The following is a 19,842-nucleotide window of genomic DNA, read 5'->3' as shown; positions in this document are numbered from 1 at the left end:
ATATTATATAGTCAACACATTTAGGGAATAGTATTTGTCTAAATTGTTTAATACTTCTGTAACATCTAATATGACTCATACTTTGTATTTCATCTTTAACATACTACTTTTTACTCAGAATTCATTCTCAAATTCTCATAATACTCTGTGTTGCTCATGTAATACATTTTGGGAACTGGTTTGGTGTCAACTAAATGAGATACTATATTTATAGCTACCCATAACCTCAATAATACCATTCTTATTGAACACATGTTTTAATATATTGGTTTTCCCTTTATGAAAGGCTTATTGCCTTATTTATGCTTTTTTGCCTTCTTGCCACATTATTATAAACTGTATATTCTATTTATCACAGACCTTCAGTATTTAGAACTTCTCCTTAATCATATTCTTTCTTTCTGTCATTCATTTCATTCTTATTCTGTTCTATTTCTTTTTTCTCCCTATATGACTACCTGTCTCTTAATACAGATTCAAAGACACATTTCCACATCATTGCTTTAAATTATATTGATTTTTTTTCTTATTTTCTTAAACATTTATTTCTATATTTGAAAATTTCAAAATCTTCACGTATGCAGTCAATATTGTATCTTGTACTATTTATGTTTAGCATTACTGTAACAAATATATGCATTTATGATATGGCACTTTGTAATTATCGCTCTCTGTATATATAAGTATATTCATATATGCATATTTATGAGCCATTTTTTACATGTCAATATCTCAATCAAAATTATTACATTAAAATAATCCTTCTATTTAGAAATAGAAAATACTCTGTCATAGTTTGCACATGTTTGCATTTAAAAACCTATAGGTTTCGATACTGTATGTTTGATTTAACTAGTGCCACTCTCTCCTTCTCTTAGTTGGAGCTTCATGTTTTATATGTACCTGAAGATCTTTGGAATTCAAAATTAAACACAGTTTCTAGTGATGTTATCAGTCAATTCATTTCTGCAGGATTTATAAGGTGAGCTGTAGTTTCTGAAATAATGTTGATGAAAAGTGTCATGTTGTATGTTTTTGGACATAAATATACTTCTAAGTGTTTATAGCAACATAAAACTAATGACAATTTGGCAATTTAAACACGAAATGTTTTTATTTAAGTAGACTCCATGAAGTTAAATTATCTAGAAATATGTGTTTAGTTATGTAAATGGATTCCATTACTCTGCTCTGCAATATGCGTCGTCCTTGGGCCAGTCTGAGTGTACTATAAGCTTCTCTTCATAGCGTGCAATGCAGTGCTACCAAATGGCTAATCACAGAAAAGAATACTCCTCAATATCCCCATACTATTGAATTTTATTAGTAGAACAGATATGAGGGACTTTGCTGCTCTTTCCTCAAGATCACAAACAACTTATTTTTAATAGCTGTTTTTACATTAAGGATTTGATTATGTACATTCCATGTGGACTGAAAGGTTGCTGGTGTGGCAGAGAAAGTTCCTCTTCTAAACAGATGGATGATAGTTGCATGATATTGACTGCGCCTCCACAGCAGCCAAGCTTTTTTTCTCCAGTAATGCGAGCAACCTCACAGGAAAAAGACTGTGATGCCAATTGCATTGTAATAGTCTGCTATGGTGGAGTCAGTGACATGAATGTGGGAACTGGAACTGTACTCAGAAACTGTGGCGAAATTTCCAGTACTCACATTTCAAATATTCCTGATGTGCTATCAAAGTGTGTCACTGGTTTTGATACAAGACCAAAGTTTACACAAGGCCTTGCATGGACATGGTCCCACCACAAATGGTGGTGGGCGGAACACCCTAAATGTGCAGCAAGTCTAAAGTAATTTCAGGTGTTGTCTGAACAGCTAAGTTTCTCTTCCCAGTGGTGAATTCCCCTCTATTGGCAACACGGCCAAAAGAAGCTTTGAAAACGAAGGGGTAAAACTTAAAGGATGACAAATGCACTTCTATTCTCCTCTAGGACAAGAATGCTTTGTTAACCACTTCCATGCTTGTGACAAGGTCAACTCGTCATGGGTTTTACCTGCCCTGTGCTTATGACGAGTTGACCTTATCACATAACATGGGATTTTGAAAAATGCAGCGCAGGAGGGGGAATATATGGTAGCATCGATGGTGTTAAGCGCCCAATGCAAAACACATTACAAAACGTGTTAGCACCATGCCAGCAGAAGGAGGCTCATCTCCTACACTCAGTTGGGTACGCATTCACTTAAAGGCGAAACCAGGAAAGCAAATCTAATGTCTGATAACCATGGTCAAATATCTTATGCAAATTTAACTTCATTTTCACAGACCATTCAAGAATACTGCTTTCCTGATTGCTTTAATGCTGTGACTGTTCACCGCAAAGCAGAAAAAACTGAAGAGATAGCTCACCCGATTCAAAATGGCTGCAGTGCCTTGTCTTCTCTCCTTGTGGCCTTCATCTTTTGTTTACATACCTGTATGGGGAGCTGTGACAACTCCCATACCTTTTGGTAGGAACTGCACTAAAAAAAAGAATTTAATTGAATTATTTTTCATGTTTGAAAGCTTTATTAAGAGCATAAAATAGTAAACAACAATAGACATCAGCAAGAAGTAAATAATGCAAAACAAAATCTGAAGCAATGCCATTGCTAATATCATAACAGAAAAATAAAGGCATTTTATGGGATGTTAAGGTTAGAAGGGAGGAGGAGGGAAGGGGGGACGAAAAAGGAATGCTTCAGTAGAATAATAGTACTATAAAGAGTAGCGGCAATTCCAACTATGAGAAGAAATATTCGATCAAAAAGAAAAAAAACAGAATACATATGTAAAAGGTGGTATGAAATAGGAAAATTTCAAAGAAACAACAAGTAAACGAAGAAGGAGAGAGTAAAAGTCCTTCAAGGAGGTTAGAAATTCTCTGAGGTGGTATGGTCGGATAAGGTACGAGCTAATTGATCTAGGTTTGTGGTAAGGGGTAACCAATAAAGGTCCACATTACATCGTGGTTTACAAGAAGAAGTAAAGGCAACATCAAGTCTATGAAAATGACATAAGGAGTTCCACCAGTGTTGTATTGAAATGTTTGAGAGGGATTTCCAGTTGGAAGAATTGTGTTGGAACGCGACTGCTAGCATGAGATCATAAAGTCCATGTGAATGTGGAGGAAGATCTAAAGAGTCTGATAGACTGCCCAGAAAGAGATGAATGTTTGAACAAGGAAGAGAGAGTGTGAAAATGCGAGAAAGATAAGACCATATTTTATTCCAAAAGGAAGATACAGGAGGACAGAGAATAAATAGATGGAAGAGATCAGCATTTAAAGAACCACAGGTCCAGCATTTAGAATCAGAAGAGTAAGAGAACCGAGATAGAGAGAGAGGGGAGAGATAAAGTCTATGGTATAGAAAAAATAAGGATTGAGTGAGAGAAGCAGAGCGAGAAATCTTCAAAGATCTAGATCAAAGTTTGTCCCAGAGAGTGACAGACCAAGTACAATCAAAATCATGTTCCCAAGAAAGTTCCACCTTGGTTTTAGTACGTTCAGGGTTGGGAGAGGAAAAGAACTTATAAATTAAAGATGCTTTAGGAAGGGTAGAAAGAATAACAAGAAGAGGAGATTGAGGAGGTACTGAAGCCACAGAAGGAAGGGAGTAATAACGATCTAGAATTATCTCCATGCGAATAGTAAATTTATGTAAGAAAGAATGAGGACAGCGGAACAAAAGTTGAAATTGAGGGAAAGAACGGGGTGAAATACCGTCAAAAAGATGATTGACCCACATAATACCTTTTAATCTCCGAGATGTCCAACAAATGGGTCTGTTGCGAAAGAGGATGAGAGAGTTATACCAAATTGGAGTATTTAGAAAGGATTCCCGCGAAATGTCATGCGAAAAGAGCAAGGTTTTAAGAGAGAAGAAGTATGTTTAAACAGAGGGAGTGAGGTGGAAGGAGTTTTGGTAGAGAATCCCAATATTTCTTTGAAAGAAAAGGGTAGCAACAAAGTACGTTCAATATCGAGCCAAAGAGGAGAAAAGGAGGAAGTGTCAGGAGAAAGCCAATGGGAAGCTTGTCTTAGAGAAAAAGATTTATGATAGAGACGAAAACCTGGAAAATTAACACCACCATTCAATTTGGATCTACGAAGGGTAACCAAAGAAATTCTAGATTTTTTACCTTTCCAGAGAAATCTGGAAAGAGAAAAATCAATGCGTTTAAAATAAAGAGCCGGGATATGAATAGGTAACATAGAAAGAATATAAATAAGAATAGGGTCAATCATCATTTTTATAGAGTCGAGTCGACCCCACCAAGAAAGGAAAAGGGGGTTCCATGAGGAAAATAATTTCTCAATTTGGGATAAAACTGCAGACATATTTATTGTGATAGGGGAAGAAATAGATTTGGAAAACAAAATTCCAAGATATTTGATCTTTGTGCTACTCCAAGCAAAGCCAGTCAAGGAAAACATATGTGGGAGACAACTATTTGTCAGAGGAGGAATTTCGGTTTTGTCGGAATTAATCTTATAGCCCGAGACGGAGGAAAAGTCATCAAATTCAGATAGTAAGGGAGGGAGGGAGAGACGATTCTGGGTTGGAGATAAACAGAAGGATATCATATGCATATGCCGAGAGCTTTAATTGATCAGCACCGTAGGGGAAGCCAGAAATAGACTTATTATTACGAATGGAAGTGAGAAACGGTTCAAGGGCTAAAATAAAAAGAAATGGAGAGAGAGGGACCGCGTCAAGCACCTACCCGCACTTGCTGCCACTTGCTGCCACTCTTGCTGTTAGTCTCCCCTGCCGCCGCTCACCCCATCCCGCGGCTGCCGTAGGGGGAGACTACAGCTCCCAGGATCACCAGAGCAGACACGCCCACCTGCACGGACTTTTGCGCCCGGAGGCGCTGATAAGGGAGAGACACCTTGGGTGGAGCGGGGACCGCGCCAAGCACCTACCCGCACTTGCTGCCACTTGCTGCCACTCTTGCTGTTAATCTCCCCTGCCGCCACTCACCCCATCCCACGGCCGCCGTAGGGGGAGACTACAGCTCCCAGGATCACCAGAGCAGACACGCCCACCTGCATGGACTTTCGCGCCCGGTGGCGCTAATAAGGGAGAGACACCATGGGTGGAGCGGGGACCGCGTCAAGCACCTACCCGCACTTGCTGCCACTTGCTGCAACTCTTGCTGTTAGTCTCCCCTGCCGCCGCTCACCCCATCCCGCGGCCGCCGTAGGGGGAGACTACAGCTCCCAGGATCACCAGAGCAGACACGCCCACCTGCATGGACTTTCGCGCCCGGAGGCGCTGATAAGGGAGATACACCTTGGGTGGAGCGGGGACCGCATCAAGCACCTACCCGCACTTGCTGCCACTCTTGCTGTTAGTCTCCCCTGCCACCGCTCACCGCATCCCGCGGCCGCCGTAGGGGGAGACTACAGCTCCCAGGATCACCAGAGCAGACACGCCCACCTGCACAGACTTTCTCGCCCGGAGGCGCTGATAAGGGAGAGACACCTTGGGTGGAGCGGGGACCGCGTCAAGCACCTACCCGCACTTGCTGCCACTCTTGGTGTTAGTCTCCCCTGCTGCGGCTCACCCCATCCCGCGGCCACCGTAGGGGAAGACTACAGCTCCCAGGATCACCAGAGCAGACACGCCCACCTGCGCGGACTTTCGCGCCCGGAGGCGCTGATAAGGGAGAGACACCTTGGGTGGAGCGGGGACCGCGTCAAGCACCTACCCGCACTTGCTGCAACTTGCTGCCACTCTTGCTGTTATTCTCCCCTGCCGCCGGTCACCCCATCCCGCGGCCGCCGTAGGGGGAGACTACAGCTCCCAGGATCACCAGAGCAGACACGCCCACCTGCACGGACTTTCGCGCCCGGAGACGCTGATAAGGGTGAGACACCTTCCGCGTCGCGGGACGCGCGCGGGACCAGCCGGGCTAAGCCCGGGCAAAGGGCGGGCCCTCTACGGCCCTCAGAGGCCAGAAGAGGACGGGACGGGCCACCCCACTTGACTTTTCCATTGGAGGAGGTATAGAGACGCACTTTTCTTATTGACTTACACTGTACTGCTTATTGACGCTTTTTGGCGTATTGTATATAAAACATGTCCTTCTGGGAGGAGCTCAATGCCCTGTCCAGCATTGAGAAAATAATTAAAAGGAATTCTCCACCAACCAATAAGATGGCAATTCCCATTTGCCCTAATCCTCCCATTACCCCCGAAAAGTTTAAGTCAATTAAACGTAAGAATGCTCAAACTAAATTACTACCTCTTAATACACCTACCGCAACAGGCCCTAAAGTAGCATTAAAACCCGCGTTAATAAATTACAGTGTCCAGAGCCAATCCAGAAAGAATGCCACGTATTAACCTACCTCCTGAAGCCGCCCTATATGTGACTGTCCTCTCTGGGGTCCCTGCACTTAGCCAGGGAAAACACGAAACACATCAGGACCTGCTAAATAAGGTTATTTTTTGGCTACAGAACAACAGACCTTTGCCACCTGATCTAGATGGTGGAATCCTGAGCGTCAGGAGGGTGGGGTGGTTAGGTACGCTGCCCAAAGACATCTTTGAGGACCTGGTGTTAATTAAATTTAAGAATAGGAACATCGTCCCCTACTTACGATTTTGCCAGCCCAAAGAAGGAGATGGCCCCATTTGTATTTGGGACTTGCAAGACTTCTACCCGAGCTTCCTACACATCCCGTTACAAAGATCAACTGCAAAGAAATACAACTCCTGGGGAAGGGGATCTTGTGCACCTAGCACCACTAACCTTCTAGCCTCTAATAGATTTGAACCACTGTTTAAAAATTGTATTTTCTGAGAACCAACTACAAAGAGGCCACTCATGAGTACTAGCTTAATTGACACGGTAGTATGCAATTAATAAGTAAATTGCTGACATAGGTTGCCTGATGTTCTTCCCCTGAACCTTAAGCTATTTTGTGGCACTGTATGCATGACCCTTTTTGTTTTTAGAGTTGTCCTACTTGATAATGAAATGTTTTATATTGATTCGCTGATCCGTCATACTTATTTAATCCTGTTTTAATAGTTGATATTAACTTTGTAATGAAATGTTAAGGTCTTTATTTATGTATTGTTGCTGCTTTTATGATTTTGAACCAAAATCGAATAAAGCTAATCTGACTGACTGACTGACTGAGAGAGGACAACCCTGACAAACACCTCTTTGGAGGGTGAGGGAGGAAGAAAGCTGACCATTCACAAGGACTGAAGCTTTGGGGGCAGAATATAACAAAGAAATAAGAGAAATAAATTTTGGACCGAAACAGTGCCAACGTAACGAAGCAAAAAAAAGGACCAATCTACTCTATCAAAAGTCTTCTCTGTATCAACAGAAATAGCAGCTAAGGGAATTGAAAAGGAAGAAGCTTTATTCAAAACATTGAGAAAGAGCCGGGAATTGTCAAAGGTAAATCTACCCTTAACAAAACCGCATTGTTCCTTACCAATAAGATGAGGCATAAAGAGATCTAAACGCAAGGCAAGTAATTTAACAAAAAGTTTATAATCAAAGTTAACTAATGAGATTGGACGGTAATTCTTACAATATTTAGGGTCACGATTATCTTTCGGAATCAAGCAAATGGTAGCACCTTGAAAAGAACCTTCAGCTTTGCCAGAAGAATAGAATGATTGGAAAAGTGACAGAAGTTTGGGTAATAAAAGATCAGTGAAATGTAAATAAAACTCCACAGGAAAACCATCAGGGCCCGGTGTTTTACCTTTAGTAAGGTAAGATAAAGCAGTAGAAAGTTCTTGTAATGAGAGATCAAGTTCAAGAGCAGGAACATTGAGATGGGAAGTAGAAAGTTTGGGGAGTTTCTCAATGTAAGATTTAATAAGGGAGGAGTAAGGAGGAGAGCCGTTGATAAAACAATTGTAATTGGTCAAGTATGTCTTTATCTTTATTAGGAAGAATATTGTCAGAAGAGTAAATGGAGTCTACGAGAGTGCGTTCTTTACGGGATTTAAGGTAGTTAGCCAAAGGTTTACCAGATTTATTACGTCCACCATAATAACGGGAGGAGAAGAATAGAAGATGCATTATCAGTCGTGAGTTTATTAGTCAATTTTAGTACGGAGAAGATCTGGTGACATACATTTATCTGACGAGGTGTAAAATTGATGTTCTAGTTGTTTTATATGTGTTAGGGAAAGTTTACATTTCTGAAGAAACTGTTTCTTCTTCCTGGAAACAAAATCAATAATAAAACCCCTTGCAGTAGATTATAGGAATCCCAAAGGATATAAGGAGGTGTAGTAGGGTCAGAATTCAGTTGAAAGAAATCAATAGTAAAGGAGCGAAATGAGGAGGAGAAGTTAGGTTCCAAAAGAAGAGCACAATTGAAACGCCAACTAGATAATTTGGGATGAGGCGAGAGTAAATCAAGGTGTGTCACAATGGGGGCATGGTTAGAAATAACAATAGGTTCAATTGAGGAAGAGAGTAAATTCTGAGATAAGGATTGAGAGAGAAAAATATAGTCCAGTCGAGAAAAAGACGTGTGAGGAGGAGAAAAGAAAGAGTAGTCCAAAGTGTCTGGATGTAAGAGTCTCCAAGAATCTGTGAGATGTGTTTGCGAAATGGTATTAAGGAATTTTATATGAGGCTTGTGTAAATCGTACTGTGGACTTGCGATCAAGAAATGGGTCCATAATTTCATTACAATCTCCACCTAACTGGAATAAATCATTTTTATGTTGAATACATTTACTCGTAACAGAAGGCCAAAATATACAATCAGGTTGGGTAGGACCATAGACATTAAAAACAGTTAAAGGAATTGCATTAATTAGTAGATTAGCAAGGATCCATCTACCATCAGTGTCCCTTTCTTCCGACAAAACTTTACATTTCAACTTTTTATGAAATAGGATGGCAACTCCATTCTTATTGTTATTAGAGGGGGAGAAAAGAACTGTACCGACCCAGTTCCGTTTTAATTTAAGGGATTCAAGTTCATTAAGGTGAGTCTCTTTTAGAAGGACAATATTTCTCCAGAGAGGAAATGAGTTGAAAATTGGATTGTACCGTCGAGACTTGTTGTTCCACAGAAGAAATCCTGGCATCCATAGACGCCCAATTGTCTTTTGAAATTTGCATGTCTTTGTTGGTTTCCTTCACAAAAGGGCGAAGGGCGCGTATCTCCTCTAGAATTAACTCCATAGAAATGGCAGAGGGTTGTTTATCCGGAGATGGAGGCTCTTGTTTCAGGCCTTTAGAAGAAACATTAGAAGGAGAAGCCTTAGTGGACGTCGACTGTGCTGAGGAAGACCGATTTGGAGCAAGACCAGCCATTTGCGCCACAGTTGTAGAGATACCTGAAATAGTTGAAGAAGGTGCCTCTTGAGGAGACTTAGTAGAGACAAAAACAAATTGAGGTTTACGCAATTTGCCCATATATAGAAAAATATATCTTGTTTGAGGTGAAGTACACAAGGTAGGAGAAGTCAAATGACAGAAAAAGGGCTATAACACCAAAAAAACAATTGGTGCCTATAGAGCAGGTAAACCAAAAAAAGTACGGAGACACAGCTTCCCAAAGTGATGACATATAAATTACTGTGGAGCTGAGAGGAAAGTTGCAAACACCAGGAATGTCTCAAAGGGTTAAAGATAAATAGCTGTTCATATTAGAGTACTGCTTGGTAAAAAAGGCATCTTATGGAGGAAAGCATGTGGAAAAAAGCAGCAGAAAAACATGTTCTGCAAGAGAACCCTTGTAGTATAATGAAACGTGAGGTGAAAAAATACAGGAAATTGAAAGATTGTTCAGAAAATTGCATTATTACTCCACTTACATGACAGGAGATGTGGAGATAGAGCAAGAGTCATTGCCAGCTTGAAGTAGCGGTGATGATACAAACAAAGTGGTCCCAGAACAAAGAAAGAGCAATATAAAGCAATAGCAATATCAATTGATTATAATTTAAATCCAAGGAAAGTTTGCAGCATTGTTTTTAATCACAACCAGCAAGTGCAATAAATTGCAAATAATTCATAAAATACATAAATATATATACACACACTGAGGGCCAGATGTAGGTAGGCTTTTACCGGGTGGTAACGGCCGAATTCGGCCGTTACCACCCGGTAAAAGCAATTTGACATGTAGGTCCCTGTAATTTACAGACTCGGTAAATTTACCGATAGGTAAATTTACCGAGTATGTAAAATACCGAGTCGGTAACATTATGGATACCGGTAAATTGGTATGTAGGTGGGACTCTTCTGAGTCCCACAAGCAGTACAAAATCGGTATTTTACCATCAAATAATACTTGATGGTAAAATACCGTTTCAGGTGTGCATGCACATGTGTGCATGCACACCTATGCCATATGACAGGCAGACCTGCCCTTAGGGCAGGTATGCCTGCCACATGGCACCCGAGCCTCTTTTGGGGGTGCCAGAGGGTGTCAAAGTGACACCCCCTGCACCCTTGTGGCTATCGGTATTTACCGATGTGGTAAATACCGACCGGTAAATGCCCGTTCATTCCTATGGGCTTCAAAGCCCATAGGAATGCATGGGCATCAACTGGTCGGTATTTACCGCATCGGAAATTACCGACTGTTTCCGATTCGGTAATTGCACATCTGCAATTACCTACATCTCGGTATTTTTATTTTCCGACCTCTGAAATACCGAGTCGGTATGACTCGGTATTTAAGAGGTCGGAAAATAAAAATTACCTACATCTGGCCCTTAGTGCCCCTAAAGGAAAGGAAGGGTCAGGGTGGTGATGGAAAGTGTTTTGAAACTGAATACGTGACAAATTAATAGTCAGTTTGTGCCTTAGTACATAAAATGGCAAATGACCAGCAGTTCACAAATAAATCAAAACAATCTCATGCTTCAATGGACAAGGCAAAACTGGCAAATGACAGAAGCTGAGGGGAGGGAGAGTGTGTCGACATTTCGACCCAAAGTAGTTGCAGGTACTGGCTACGACCTTGCTAGAGGGTCTTCATCAGGACGGTGGGAAATCAAGTGGGGCGGACAATCTGACCAGAAAATAATAATAAATTAATCAAATTGGTCATGAAGATCCATGTATGTCTTATACAGGGTTATAGATGGTTGAAAGGGTGATTACCAATAGATCGTATTACATCAGGCTATTGTCAAAGCAGGGCTGCTCAGAGTCAGGGGATATCAGGGAAGAGTATGAAACTGCAGTAAAAAATGACAAAAATGGAAGTTAGCCAAAAATGTCAGAACATCGCTTGGTTGGGAGTGTTCAATAAGACAAAGAACTCACGTTTGTAAGAACCAAAGAATGACAGGGCAGTGGTACGTCTGAATGGCGGGGGCAGATCAGTCCTAAAAAAGAGAGATATACAGAGCACACTACCATCAGAAATGATTGTAAATTTTCCGGTGTACTGAAAATCGTGTAAAAAAGGGGGAAGCACTCACAGATGTTTGTGCGAGGGTTTCAGGTGACTGCGCCAGCAATAGGTATATCTGGGAAGTCAAAAAGGTTAAATTACTTTTGGTGATAACACAGCAATAGAGAAATATACCGCATGGATACCCATTGTTGTAAAAAGGTACCTGTGGTGGATATTGTTGGATGTTAATTGGGTCCCTCGCGTGTATGGAGAACCTAAAAAACAACAGAGGGAGGAGCCATTCAGTGCTTCATTTTCACTGTAGTGATGGCTACCAAAACACCGGTAATCCGTTCCTGAAATGATCCGAACTGAACATACCTTAATCAAAAGCCTCACGGAATCTCAGCTGGGGGTCGCAGAGACGGTGGTATTAGCGGGATCGGGCAGAGAAGTCCTGATCCTGCAACAAATGAATGTTCAAAAAGTGGGTATAGAATTTGCGTGTCAAGATGGTAAGAGGTGTCGAGAATATTCGGTAGTGCAACCCTACGTACCTTCGTGAATAAATTCTTTTAGTCGTAAGTGGGGGGCCAGAGCGGGACGCCTACTCGGTATACACAAATGTATGGAGTCGTGGGGATTCAGTTCCGGTGTTATCGCTCGTAAGGTCACGTGTCCACTGCATAGAGGACAACGAAAACAGACTTGATACACAGAGTAAGGAAAAATACGAAAACAGACTTCTGATAGTTAGTCCATGGCGGGACCATAATTAGTAAATCAAAAACTTTTGTTATATCACCAAAAGCGCATTGTAGTTGTATTGAAAATCCAGACCGTACACGAGCCACGAGTTCCAAAGTCAGCTCACGGTTCGTGCCATCTCTTATTCAATACGCAGCCACCATCTGGCGTCGGGCGTATATAATTATGCTCCAATTCAGCACATATAGACTTCGATCGAGAGGGGGGGGGGGAAGAGAAAAAGGGTAGGCAATTAAATGGCATGATTTTAGCCATATTGATAAAATAAGGAGTGGATGATTGACCAAGTAAATGCATATCCACTTGCAGTCCTCCAGTATGTCTGGTGTACCACTCACACAGGATGGTAAAGGCCACATACTAGGCGGATTGTTAATAATATCAATACATAAAAAACATTCTTAACTATAAACATATGACAATGATCATATTATACAACGGAACATTCTTGATTAGGGACACATGGCAATAAAGTTCATATGAGTATTGAGAGATTACAGTGTCCAATCATAATGGAATCTACTAATCACAGCAAAAGTATTAGTTCAGATTGGCGATTTGTACAAATGTACTCTCGTTTTCATTCAACCCAAATCTTACAGAGTCAAACAGGAACATCCATTTGGATTCTCGTATATTCAGAATGTTTGCAATATTACCATCCCTGGGTCCCAATGTGATTTTTTCTAAAACCACCCACTTGAAACCATCTGGTGGATGCTGGGCAGTTTTGAAGTGGTCGACTAGAGGGGCTCCTGCTACTTCACATCTGATCCTGCTAGAGTGTTGTAAAATTCTCATTTTGGCTTTTTGTGGAGTTTGCCCTATATAGATTAGGTTGCAATCACAGATGATGGCGTAAATTACGTTGGAAGAATTACAGTTGGTGTGTGACTTCAAGGGTATCCTGTGCTGTTTGTATTCAAAGACCTTGGTCTGAATGGAGTTACAGCATGCTTTGCATTGTGTACATCTGAGATGGCCAGTTACAGGTGGCAGATTTTTCTCACTTCTCAACTGCAAACCCCCTTTTGTTCTCTTAAAATTGGTATAAATAACATGCCTTTCAAGATTACACACATTTAAGTTCTGCTGCAATGGAGCAGGATTTTTTCTTTGAAAATACTGATACTAGAAATGAGAGGTGACGACAGTTGGGACAACATCATTATATGAAACACAGATGCCTCCACCACATTTTTGCACACAATACGAAAACATAATCCTGCTAAATATAGGTCGACGCCATGTACTACACAACCCCAGTAAAAAACCCATTAACCATAGCTAATCACCCAACATTCTTTACTTTTTGTTACTTGTTGCTATTTGTTACTTGTCATACTGCATTACACTTCCATTACCAAATGACTCTATATGCAGCGGATGCTCCTGAATCACCTGTGATGATTGTAAAATCTGCTGACGAGGCGACACTTAGGAAAGAAAGAGGATATGCTAGTGTAAGTGGCTACAGGTTACATGCGGATATCACCTTCTTGCAAGAAATTTAACTGACATCAAAGGAAACTGATAAGTTAAACAAAGGCTGGGTATGTTCTTTCTGCAGTACTTCCAAGGATCAGGAAGAAACAACTTAACCACCCACTTCCAACTGGTCAAAATCCACAGGCCATAAGATTCTGTTAATCAAATGCCTAGTGCTTACATATTAAGCATGGTCACTATGTTTTGGTCAAAGTGAGAATCAAAATAAATTATTGATCATTAGATCAGTATAGGCACACAAATTCTTACAACCCACTCTTACAGCCACTGACCATCTACTTATGGAGTTCAGTAAACCCAGGGTACTCATCGGAGGTGCCTAGAACCTAGTAGCTCTGGACCTTATTCTGTACAGAACAGGTCACCAGATCACAATAATTATTTGCACAGAACATTGATAACTGATGTTTAACCTGGGACCCTTAGGACAGTCTTACCCCCCAAACTTTTTGCCTTACTTCTCCTTTCTTGCTGATCTAATTTTTGTTGGCCTTAAGACACCGTGCACTTTTTGACAGTGGTGACATGTTGTGCTACCCGATCTGAGCTTACAGAGCCTAATGGGGTGTGGATATTAAGCTGCATTATTAATATATGACCTTTATTTATTGTACTACAATAATATAGCACTGATATGAGTGTTCCATGAATCTCTGGGAGAACTGATTCCCTCACATTTGGACTTCGGTGTGAAATTGCTGCAAAGAAATACATACACCCTGATGAAGTCCCTACAGTGAACGAAACGAGTTTCGTTAATGTTTTGAAAAACAATAAAGAGAATTGTTTTAAGACTTCCTACTATGGCTCCCATGTTATTTTGGTCTTGAACCCTGCATTCTAAGGTGGAATATATTTTCTTGCTGATGTTTCTTTGTTAGGAAACAAACTCACTGCTATGCCCTAGTGCAGGGGTCTCCAAACCGGTCCTGGAGGGCCGGATCCATGCCAGATTTTTGGATATCCCCATTGAGATACATGTAGTTATTTTAAAAATCTGGCATGGATCCGGCCCTCCAGGACCGGTTTGGAGAACCCTGCCCTAGTGCATGCATAGAAAAGCACCATCCCTGCAGACATGACTCCTCAACGTGGGAACATACCATTTGCTACTTCCCTTATGATTCACAAAGATCTAATCCCAAATATGGATTCCTTCACGGGACAAGACTACCTTCTTCCGTACTCCTCTGCTGTCACATGGAGAACCCCTTCACTGCCGGTGCATCATCTTCTCGATGTGAGACTTATGTGGTCCATGCCCTGAGACCTATGTTTCCCTGTCCATTTGTAGGTATACAGAGGCAGATGCGCCTGCAGATAGGCATTAAAAGCAAAGTAATTACTTTAAATACAATATGTACTGCCAGTATAATGCCTATTACAATTTGTGGTATGGTATTCCAAGTTGAATATTTAATCCTGGTGTTTTAGGGCATCTCCTGATATGAGGCTACGAGAACTGAGACAGCGACTGGGAGAGTTTCTTTGGGAAGATGTATTGGCAGATACCTTTCTCTTTCTAAAATGTGTGGGAAGAAGTCTTGCTGTGGTAAGTGAAATTTTATATTGTCTGTAATGTAGGTATTCCTATAGATCAACAGCTTTCTAGCTTGAGGAAATCCACAGCAGGAAAGCAGGTGATTTGATTAGTTTCTGGATTCAAGGAAACTTGTTTCACATATTTTGCGTGGTAGCATGTTGAATCAAACATAGGGACAACACATGAAAACCTCAAACTTTAGCTCTTGTACAGCAGAACAAATATACTTCTTATCATATATTTTGTGAGACCACAACTCAGTCAGTTGTACAGTGTTTTGAAATGATTGACTTAATCAGTTGCCAGCAAAACACACAAGATGATGGACGGAATGTTGCACAATGGCAAAACATTCACCACGTCACAGATCTGGGTATAATCCATCGTTATTTTGCTCACCAAGCCACCCCAGTTCAGACATGGCCGTATGCAAATCAGTCTTGAACCTGTGCCTCATGGGAACAGTCCAGCCTGAACTGCCAAGCCATGTCTCCCCTGGACTGGAATCAAGCATCCTAGCCGTCTTCAGCCAGGACAGCTTGTCTCCAGTGGTGTAGTGAGCAGGGTATGCTCAGACGTGAGTCCCTTGCTCTCCACACCACTGGAGTCAAGCTATCCTGGCTGATGATGGCTGATAGCCAGAAACCGGCCCTAGGATGCTTTATTCGGTCCAAGGAAGACATCGCTTGGCAGTTCGGGCTGGACTGTTCCCATGAGGTACAGGGTCAAGGCTGATTTGCATATGGCCATGTCTGAACTGGGGTGGTGTGGAGTGCAAAAGAACGATGGATGTAGGCCCATATCCCTGTACTGGGGTGAATGTATGACATTATTCTGCATTCTGTCCATCACCTGTGGTTTTTGCATTTGTCACCCAGAGTGGGACGGGTATGCTCAGACGTAAGACCTGTGCTCTCCACACCACTGGAGTCAAGCTATCATGGCTGATGACGGCTGTTAGCCAGAAACCGCTCCTAGGCTGCTTGATTCTGGTCCAGGGAAGACATGGCTTGGCAGTTCGGGCTGGACTGTTCCCATGAGGTACAGGGTCAAGGCTGATTTGCATATGGCCATGTCTGAACTGGGGTGGTGTGGAGTGCAAAAAAACGATGGATTTAGGCCCAGATCTCTGTACTAGGGTGAATGTATTGTAGTGTAGTTCCTATATTCCCAATAGGCTCTGCGCATTGGAATAATATATTCAGCAGTGTAGACTTAGGACTGAGGTTGACTAGGTCTCTACTGACTATATTAGACTTAAGGTTTGCCAGCTAGCTCAGAGGTCACTAGAAACTTTCTCGAATAAACGAGGAGGAGTTTAACCTCCCTGGATAGACAAGAAGGGATTAGCTTCTGACAAACATATAACATGACAACTTGCTCCCTCAGAATAGAGTGTATCTCTAGAGTCGTGTGAAAACAATAGACAGCTATTTCACTCAGTCAATCGTGCGTACTTAGTTTCACCAGAGTGCAGAGAAAAGAGAGACGGGCGTTTTCAATAAAAGGTGTAATTTATTGAGTAGTCTTCTTTCTCATGCAAGAGAAATGAATTGCCATAATTGCAATACCTAATGTAAAGTGAAGTGCGTACATTAAAAGGAGTATTATGAAATAATACTGTAAAAGCATTGATATGGTTTCTTAGCCATAAGATACTTTAAAATGGATAAAATATATACATACATATATACATTGACTAACGTACTCAACTGGTGCTTCTAAATACGCCTACCCCGGTGTACCTGTCTTAAGCCTAATACGTGGGAAGGAGTAAGTAAGTAGCAGTTTAAGTTAAGTTGGTTTTGCCAAGAATCTGACTCAAGAATTCTCTTTAAGGGTTTAGTCAGCTCCGTACCTGGGTAATAGAATGCAGGAGGTCTAGTATCTCTCTTTCAGGACTCGATATCCCAGCAGCCCGCGAAGGCGGCTGAGAACACCGGAGCTGGATTTCTCGGCAGGAGAAAAGACAGCGTCTCTCTCAGTGCGTCAAAAGGGAGGGGCAGCGTCCGTGGGCTCTCGCATCAGCTGGGCTCTTGGGCAAGTAGATAGCTGCTCGGCTCCAAAACCACCACAGTGTGTTTGATTAAGGCAACATTGGTATATTTATACATGAAAAGTGCCGGGTTTGACGTAAGGTTGGACATAAGACGTCAATAAAGATGTCACTAAGAACTGGCCGTTCTTACAGTGCTTCACAGGAGTTCTAGGACGAAATCAAAACAAAAGCACCTGGGGATTTCCCAGGTTGCTGGAGGTTTGGTTTGTTTAGAGAACTCGTTGTGCTTTCTAGGAGTCCGGGGAAGTAGCATTGCTTAATGTGACTGCATGGGCTACAACTAAATATGGATATGATTCCTATGGCATTATAGGGATATTATTGATTAGAACCATACAAGGGCATAAAATAGAAATATCAATTTAGGTTCCTAGATAAAAACACAATAGTATGACATTGTTCTGCATTCTGTCCATCAACTGTTATTTTTGCATTTGTCACCCCGAGTGGGATGGGTATGCTCAAACGTGAGTCCCGTGCTCTCCACACTACTGGAGTCAAGCTATCCTGGCTAATGATGACTGATAGCCAGAAACCGGTCCTAGGATGCTTGATTCCAGTCCAGGGAAGACATGGCTTGGTAGTTTAGGCTGGACTGTTACCATGAGGTACAGGGTCAAGGCGGATTTGCATATGGCCATGTCTGAACTGTTGTGGTGTGGAGTACAAAAAAACGATGGATTTAGTCCCAAATCTCTGTCCTGGGGTGAATGTATGACATTGCTCTGCATTCTGTCCATCAACTGTTATTTTTCCATTTATCAGTTGCCAGCAATAAAAATACTATAGTTGCTTTAGCAATTATAGCAGATCAGCTGTGTCTCACAGAAGATTGGCTGTGGATTAGTTCTGTTGAAGAAAAATTATCTTTGCACTTAAAATATTGATCACAGAATATGAAATGAAAGAAGGTGATCTTACCCTCCATCCATTACTTATGCATTCAGCCATATTTTATTTGATCTGATACCTCATGAAGACAAGACTTCACAACCCTGCATCTGAATTCTCAAAAATTATGGATAAAAGACTTAGGGGCTTATCATGGCTTACAAAGAGTCGGAGGTCCCACCCACTGTATTACGATAGGACCACCAGCACAGCTGTTGGAATGTGCTCACTATTACTGCTACTTGTGCTTTGCCCCTGGAAAAGGGCCGCAGAACAAGACGCAGAGTTCTTGAGCACTTTATGCACATTCATGCTCTGTGGGCCAGGCATGAGTGTGCATTGGGGGCACTAAATTTGCCCTCAGGGCCATTTTCCAGTGGTCCACAGAGACAGAGGCCCTGCTTGGGGCCCCCAAATTCAGTGTCCATCTGCCTTTCCATGGCAGTGAGACTGCCATGAAAAGGCAATCAGAAAGGGACATCCTAATCCCTAAGGCGTGACTGCCCAGGCACTGTCTCCATTTTAGGTATAGCATTCCTACTGCCACGACAGGATCCTGGATCATGTCAGAGGCGGTGCGCTCCAACCGCCGGGCCTTTGCCCTGGATGTCGAGCGGATCACCACCGATGGCTTGTCGGTGACCGTCCACTCAACATCATAATGCGGGCCTAAGAGATATTGCTGTATCAGCAGTACTTTCTTGAGCATATTTCTTTCATTCACAGGGAGCTAATGCTTTATGGCAGCTGATTAGCTTGCCCATGTTAATTTGGGTCTGTGAAAGATCTGAGAATTCTTGGCATAGGCACCTACTTTGTGCCCCCAAATTAAGTGTCTGTAAAAACCGATAAGGCAGGCATGCAATAGTATCTAAAATCTTTTGACTTTATGACCTCAAAAGTGAAATTTAGAGGAAATATTACTAGGGATACCCTTTGTGGCTCATAACATCATATGGTTTAAAAAAACACAAACTCATTATCAAAACATGGAGTGATCTGGGGAAAATATTCCTGCAAATAAGACTGATTACATTTTAAGATAGCTGGGGCTATATTATATATATGGTGCACTGTCCCTGTTTGCGCCATGGTGTATCTTTAAATAGGTGTGCCGGGTGCAAACAGGGAAGGTACACCGTATTACCATGCAGCCCTGAAGGTACCGTATTTAAAAAAAAATTGGAGCGTCTGCTTTAAAAGCTGCTCCATGTTTCACTATGTTGGCGGCAACCCGACTGCACTTTGTAGAAGATCCCCTTGTAGGCAGGTGCAGTGAGTGACTGCACCCACCTCCAAGGGGATGTCTTGGGGGAGTCCATGCGGTACTAGAGCGTAAAAAAAGTGACTCTCCGGTGGCACAAGCCTCTCATAAATAAGCCCTGTATAGTGGATTTTGGCTACTTCCAGAGGAGTATTTTACATCCTTTGATCTGTATGCGGGACTATGTTACATCTCAGTTTTTACAGAAGCAGGCTTTTTAAAAAAAATTGTCTGAACTCAAAATACTGGCGAGACCTATAGCATCGGCATTGCTTGTATCCCTCGTTACTGGCAATTCCACTTGACATTTCGCACTTGTTAAATGCACTGTTGATTTAATTGTATATGTATGTCGAGGAGTACCCGTCGCCTTTTTTAGTGCTATGCCTCCATCACCTGTTGATAAATGGGCTAGGACATTTGTGCTTTTAAAAGGCTTACCCACCCT

The 19,842-nt window shown here is 41.9% G+C and overlaps 1 protein-coding gene across 1 annotated transcript in view; it reads left to right on the top strand.

The window, feature by feature from the left end:
- The first annotated feature begins 578 nt into the window (after positions 1-578).
- Positions 579-19,842, top strand: part of LOC147665210 (spermatogenesis-associated protein 1-like) — a 349,586-nt gene continuing 330,322 nt past the window's right edge. The window contains exons 1-3 of the mRNA XM_086949670.1: positions 579-599; positions 879-982; positions 15,072-15,189. Of these exons, the coding sequence (XP_086805796.1) occupies positions 579-599; positions 879-982; positions 15,072-15,189 (243 nt within the window). The remainder of the gene's footprint in view (positions 600-878; positions 983-15,071; positions 15,190-19,842) is intronic.

Source organism: Lissotriton vulgaris, unplaced genomic scaffold, assembly GCF_964263255.1.
Source record: "Lissotriton vulgaris unplaced genomic scaffold, aLisVul1.2 SCAFFOLD_423, whole genome shotgun sequence".
Taxonomy (NCBI): Eukaryota; Metazoa; Chordata; class Amphibia; order Caudata; family Salamandridae; genus Lissotriton; species Lissotriton vulgaris.
This window is presented reverse-complemented; position numbering and strand designations above follow the sequence as displayed.